Here is a 7398-nt window from a genome sequence, read left to right as displayed (position 1 = left end):
TTATTTGTATTAGAAATATGATCAATGCATCATTGAATCTGTGTATTAATTATGCATTACCATTTTTTTGCATCCCCTTTTTCTGGTGTCACTTATGTCTTTCTTTGTTCTATAGGCTGGGATTGGAGGGCCTCTTATTGATGCTTGTGGGAATTTGATTGGCATGAATTTCTTCCATGATGAAGAAACCCCATACCTACCGAGGGAAAAAATTCAGGAAGTCTTGGGATATTTTGATGAACAATGGTATGTCTTAACATTTTTTGTAATGGTATAATGTTGAGATTTGAGGAAGCTCTTTTTGATGCCCTGAGATTTACATGTTGTACATGGTTTCTGTTCCAACAACATCCGCAGTCTTCACAATTTTCCACGCTCTTTACCATCCCAAGATTCCCAACATTAAGTAGGCATATCTTGCTTGGATATATAGTAGCCCGAAGGCTCAAGTTCTGATCTGCAGCTTACTGAGGCTATGATTCCATGGGCTTATCAATGTTTCTACTCCTATTGGCCTCCTATGTAGGAACTTGAGAACGCAAGAATAGGTAAGAACATGGAATCAGATGCCATGGTTAGTGAAATCCTATGAATCAGATGCTAGAAATCCTACAGGATTAAGTAGTCAAGAATTAATCAATTGAGGTATTTGAGTGATCTACGGAACAAGTCTAGGAAATTTAAGGCCTCTTTTGGTTTAGAGGAATTTTGTAAGAATTCTAAAGGGTAGGAATTTAGTAGGGATTTTTTTTCCTTTGGAGCCCTTTACTTTGTAAGAATAGGTTCCTATCCCTATGTAGGATAGGAATCAATACTTCACATTTTCAAAGGAAAGAAAACATTACTCTAGACCCAATGAAAATTTTCCTATCCTAGTGACATCTTTCCATAGGAACTGAGATACATGTCATCTCACTTATGATAGTTTGCTTGAATTCAATTACAAGATTGAATAACCAAATGAGGCCTAAATGATGATTAAAGTAGAGGGACCAAGGGGGAGTAATGTTGCTTTGAATGCTTTATAAGGAAATGAAGGAACAATATCTGAAATTTTAGAGCTCATTCCGAAAATCCATAGTGCTTAATTTGAAAACCCCATAAGGTTTTCTATGATGCTTTTGTTAATGCTATATGTTCCCACGGGCCTAGAGCTGTGAGCTTAAAACCAAGACAATGTTTTTTTTCCCTCAAAAAGAAAAAACTTCCTACTCTACAGTATGGTTTGTTGGGAGACGTGTACTTTTTTGTGATAACATTAAGACCCCATTAAGTCGACCCCTCGTTGATTAATCTGATTCAGTTATTGATATTAACATTATTTTTTTCTTTTTGATTTTGTAGCATGTCGAATGACAGTTGGTCTGAACCAAGAGATCGTTATTATATACCAGCTTTCTACTCTATACCGTATGGTTTGTTCGGAGATGAGTACTTTGATAACAAAAAGGATGCATATTCTCCGTCTCCGGTTTTGTGTTGAGACTATTGTTGGTTGTTGTCGCCCCACTCTATGAAGTATGGACCCCGCTTGTTTTTTATTTTTGCTGGTTAGTCCTTGTGAAGTCGAGACTGCGACATATTCTGAGGCATTTGCACTTAATTGTAACCTATGTGCTTAAAGAATCCTAAGCTAAATCCTTGTTTAGTTATGTGTTCATTTCTGCCAATCCCATTGTATCTCAGATACACATTGTTGTCCCATACTACAAACAAAATAGTCAGCACAGAAAAGTGCTTGGAGTAAAATTTAGGGCAGCAAAAAGTGATTTTCTTTTTGGCACCAAAAAGTTCTACATCTTCAACAGCTGCCCTAAAGTAAATTTCTTTGGAAAATGATTAAAAACAACTACTGATCTTTTCCTCTCCAACCTCACGTGGCTCACGTCAGGCTTCCTACCACTCCCCCAACCGTATCTTCTCTCTAAGGAAGAAGCTCCTCCACCGATAATTCAATCTGGAGAGAGCGGCGATTTGGTGCCTGGACTCAGAGGACATGAACAGTACCATGATTTGGAAGGGGGAGAAGTTCAATTTTATTTTGTGGTGTAATGGAGAATAAAACTGTTTTCCTTTCTTTTGGACCATTTCTTTGTTTGTGCGAGAGAATCTTGCACCCTATTTGCAATCAATGCAGATTAATACCGAAAGTACCCTTGTGCACCCGAGCTCAGATGCACCCTCGTAAACAGTAAAATCAAAAAAAGTTAAAAAACAAGAAAGTCTGAAACTTTTTGGAGACAAACTTTGACGAATTCTGAATATGCATGCTAAATTTCATGAAGAAACAACATTCCGAAAATGCTTCCGTAAAAAAACAAAATTGACACTTCATGTTCCCGTTTACGGTAGCATTTTTTTTTACGGTAGCATTTTTTGGAATGTTTCTTAGCACGCATGTTTAGAACTCCTCAAAGTTTGTCTTCAAAAATTTCAGTTGTTTCTTATTGTTCACGAGGGTGCATATGAGCTCGGGTGCAGAAACTTCATGTTTGCATGTGTCAGCATTATGGGCTATGGCTATTCATGAGTGACACATTACCGGAGGTTTGGGGACCTAATTAATCACAAGTGCCATAAAAATGAGTGTTGTGCCTGCATCGATACATGTCTGCAAGCACTGCAATGAACACACTGGCTACCAAAAACCATCGAATCGGGAAACATTGAACTCCATGACCCCCTTGAGGCTTGAGCACCCCGATCCAGAACTCTCCCCCCAAAAAGTCGACATGCTAATGTATGAAGAAGGTGAAGAGACGTCAGCTCATTCGGTAATACCCAAATAAACAAAAGACGCGAGATCAAATAGTGTCGAGATGATAACCTGCGAGTCCCCGCCTATGCTTTTCCACTGGCCACAGCTTGAAGACGGGCTACAGTGCGTCAGTGGCTGCGGGCGCACTGTGAGCTGTGCGTGCTGTCTTTTTACAAGGAACCCCTGCCCTTTAATTAAATGTCGCAAAAATCCCCTAGAAGTGTATATCCCTCTGATGGCTAATTCCCCTAATTCCCAAAATAAAAGGGTCTATGTTGTCTTTGAAACCCCAACAAAAGCAGCAGTTCATTCATGAACTATAATGCAGCAGAAGTTCATTCATGAACTAACACTATATGTGATCTATAAGTGCAAATCAAAGGGAGAGGAAATCATGAAGATCATCTGCAGCAATATTCAGTGATCTATATGACTATATTGCAGAAATGTTCAGATGACTATGTTGCACCAATATTCGGTGATCTGTACTATTCAATACAACAAAATATCAGTTAACTATGAAGAACAACTTAGTTATCTACTTTACATACACTGCACACAGTCCTACATCTCTAATGCATTGCACTTGCACACACTCAGCACATATATCAGTTCAGTGCAGCGCACACATTCAGTACATCACCTGTCATGAAAATTCAGTTAACTATACAATCAGGTGTCACCAAAATTCAGTTAACTTCATCTGTACCCAAAATTCAGTTACAAATCTTTCTAATTTTTCAGTTCGAACAATCTCCAGATTTGAGCAGAAATGACGAACAAGGCAAATGATCACATCTGAGCAATATTATAGGATAATTTGTTGCGCACACAAGCATAACCAACTACTTTGACAGGAAGAGGCGCCTACTTCCAAAACCCCCAAATAAACCCTAGCAAAACTCAGGAACAATGTGCCCATATCTACTCCGCAACAGTCCACATACACAATATCTCGCATGACATGGACGAAAGATGAAGATCAAGCACGCCAGAAAATTGCTCTCACTCCGGCAAACCCTACACGATGTCATGGACGAGGAAGAGATACTCATCATGCATGAAAACAGGGAGGGTGTGAGTTACCATACGAAGGAGTTGCTTCATCTGTAAGACGACGACGCGGGTCGTCCATCGCCTCCGACGCCGATTGCGGTGCCACAGGACCTCCGCCATCGCAGCCTCGGATTGATCGCGAATCGTGCGAAAGAGAAAGCAGAGATGAGGAAACGAAGCGGCGGGGAGTTAGAATGAAAGGCCACAGCCTTCGAGGTACCTATGCGCAAACATAACACACAATCACTTCTCGCTGTTGGAGGGACTTCTTGGGATAATTAATTAAATCCCAAGTGGTTTTATACAAAATAACCACAACACCCAGCTCTGCCCACGCTCACACCCACTGACATGTGGGACATACGCCAGCTTTCAAGCCACCCACGCGGCGGCGTACGAGCGAAGGCACAGTATATACACCATTTGGACAAGTTATGGCACCACTTTTACATATTTTGCAACTTGAGGCACTAAACTGAACGCGCCGAACAAGTTTAGGCACTTGTGGTGTATTTACCTCTAGATAAAACAATACCATGCATGTCGAATTATCGGTCCAGCACATTCTTTTTCAATCCCATCCAGCAAAGCCATTGATCATGGTTGCAAGAAATAATACTAGGTACAGACAAAAAATATATATATAATAAAATAGATGGTTGTCGATAGAATGCAGTATCATAAATATCTGAGTAGACAAGCATGCTAAGGAATAACAAGCCCAAGTGCATATGAAGTGTTATGTGGTAAGGGTGCTTATTATTATGACAACCAAAAATAAAGTCAAAACCACTGTCATAGGCTCCTAGCACACGGACAGTGAGAAGTTTTTGAAGGGGTAGCCTCGCAGTAAGATGCAAGAAAATAGATTATTTTCAGAGCTCCCTCCTCACTCACTCAAGAAAATAGTCTACAATATGGACTCCCTGCATGTTTGGGGGAAGCAGGATAGATATGATGCCACTGTAGCTGGACGCTGGCCAACAAGTAGTAGCACTACACCCTACTCTCCCTTCTACATATGTCTCTTCTGCACCTCCTGCCTTAGCCTTGGAAGCAGCACTTAACAAGATTTGAACCAAATGCTCCTTTAGCCTTCGCAATTTCAGTAGTGAGAAATTTCTACTTCTGATTGTGTTCTTGCATAATTAGCTAGAGTGTGGACTAGCCAATTCTTTGGTTCTTTGCAAATTATTATGAGGGCTGTATCTAGCTAGGTCTACATGAAAATTTTGATCTACTTGTGATGGTGTTGTTCGATTAGCTAATTTCAGAGATTCTTTGTGTGACGAGTACCAGAATCGATGCACTCTAGCTAGCTGCAGCAGTACTAGAATCAATGCACCAATGTAAAAAGAGCTACCCCCTCCATCCCTAACTACATGGCGCCCTCGTTTTCCATGACTAAACTTTGACCGTAACTTTAACCCATTATATATTAAGTATCTATGTCATAAAAAGTATAGCACTGGAAACTACATATTAATACGAATTTAACGGTATAATCTTTGTGACATTATAGCCTATGTTTTGTTGGTCAAATATCTGCATGCCAAGTAAATAGAGACGGAGGGAGTAAACCACATAACCAAAGGAACAAAGGTGGACAAGTGTGGTTCCTGACTAATCAAAAATCAAGATGCAAACAGATAATTAACTGCAAGTTCCTCCGAAAACATAGCATATATTTTTCACACGCAGCTACACGACATAATTAGCATTTCCATCAATGCAGAACATGGTACCTGATGATAGTCTATCTATGACACAACTACAAACATCTCCAGGACCTAGTTCACGCAGTCTTTCATTTTCCTATAAGCCCTTAATAGCCTATTTGAAGATGATAAGCACCGAGCCATCTCCTCCATGTAATGATTTGTTAAAAGTGTTTTCTATTTATGCTCAAACTCTAAAAAAGTCAAAACCTAACCTTCCATCTGTCCAATCAATCAACATCCTGACACGAAAATTCCAACCACCGAATACAAAAGAAATGGAAATCAGCAGCAATGCCTAATAAAACCTGATCCACAGAGGAGCTCGGGATAGAGCCCCATAACAAACCATGCTACATGAGTGTACTCGCAGCCTAAACCCTAGCTCAAAGCGTCACAAAGCAAGCTTCGGTCGATTGAAGGAGAGAGATGTCAAAATCGAACAGAAACAAATAGGAGGGAGAGATAGGGGAATCATACCATCGCTGAAGCTGGCGCCTTGGCATTTCCTGCTGATGCCCGTACTTCTTCAAAAAACTTCTCGAGTGTCTGCAAACAAAGAGAACCACAATGTGAAATTGAGAAATATATTTGTATTAGAAATAAATAAGGGTAAGTGTAAACAATGTTATTCGTATTACATACCTTAGTTTTGTATATCCTCATCAGATTCTGTTTTATTTGGGTCACAGTGAGAGCAATGGATGGGCCTTGTATGTTCAGAATACATAGGCCAACAAGTTTACCCTTTCCAGAAAAAACAGGTGCACCTTGGCCAGTGTGCAAGCTTTGAGCACAATTATGGACAAAATTGACTCCATCTGTATCCCTGGACCAAGAAATACATTTATAAATTGGAAACACAAAAGGATCCACAAAACATTTTAGGAGAAAACAACATGAAACTTTTTAAGAAAAGAAACTTACATGACATGACCATCTGTGAGGTCAAAGGACAGCTTAGTAAGTCCAAATGTTAAGTCACAAAGATAAACTACATCAAACAATTCAACTTCTTCACCAAATTCAACAGCTTCCACCTTCTCGATATCATATGGTAACTGGTTGTGATAAAGATAGAACCCAGCCAAAGTTCCAATTGATAAAATAAAGTCTTCGGCTTTAATGTTAATACTTTTTCCATCACGATTAATTGTGTAAATTCCATGTTTTTCTATTAAAGAACTTTTCACTACCACGAAGCAGAAATCTGGTGCCGCCACAACAATTGTACCAATCATGGGGAAGTATTTTCTTTTATTTTCATCTTCCGGAGTTGGATCAGGGCAATCACCATTTATTTCGACCACCGTTTTAGTAAGCCGTGTATGAAGTTCCAATTGTTTGCGTTCACCAGACATCTCGGCCCTACAAGTAAATTCACAGCAGAAGCTTAGATGTAACAGCAAACATCAAAACTAATGGTCTATTGTGGTTTTCCATTTCTTCTTTGCATAAACAGCTTAGTGTGATATGAATCAACAGAAATGTAATTTTATGAAAGAATAGCATCACCATTGGTACTAAACTTTCCGCGCAAATGCAACCAGCTAAGAGTATAACATCATTGGTAAAAAATTACATATAATCAATCATCACATATACTCCCTCCGTTCCTAAATATTTGTCTTTTTAGAGATTTCAAATGACTACCACATACGGATGTATATAGAAATATTTTAGAGTGTAGATTCACTAATTTTGCTCCGTATGTAGTCACTTTTTGAAATCACTAGAAAGACAAATATTTAGGAACGGAGGGAGTACATAAGATCATGCACACATGCATTCCCACCTCCATATAATCTCAGATCTATACATGGTTTCATCACATGAACAGAAAAAAAAAACGTAAAAGACATCTAG

General features: G+C 39.3%; 1 protein-coding gene across 1 annotated transcript; it reads right to left on the bottom strand.

Moving 5' to 3' along the window:
* Positions 1-5762: 5762 nt before the first annotated feature.
* On the bottom strand, positions 5763-7161 carry LOC119347273. Its single transcript, XM_037616119.1, has 4 exons — positions 6460-7161; positions 6178-6361; positions 6013-6081; positions 5763-5774 (listed from the first exon to the last, which is right to left on the bottom strand). The coding sequence occupies exons 1-4, from the start codon at positions 6891-6893 to the stop codon at positions 5763-5765; spliced, it is 699 nt and encodes a 232-aa protein (XP_037472016.1). The 5' UTR covers positions 6894-7161.
* Positions 7162-7398: the final 237 nt, after the last annotated feature.

Source organism: Triticum dicoccoides, unplaced genomic scaffold (assembly GCF_002162155.2).
Source record: "Triticum dicoccoides isolate Atlit2015 ecotype Zavitan unplaced genomic scaffold, WEW_v2.0 scaffold62384, whole genome shotgun sequence".
Lineage (NCBI taxonomy): Eukaryota > Viridiplantae > Streptophyta > Magnoliopsida > Poales > Poaceae > Triticum > Triticum dicoccoides.
The sequence above is the reverse complement of the archived record's forward strand: the minus strand, read 5'-3'. Positions and strand labels throughout refer to the sequence as shown.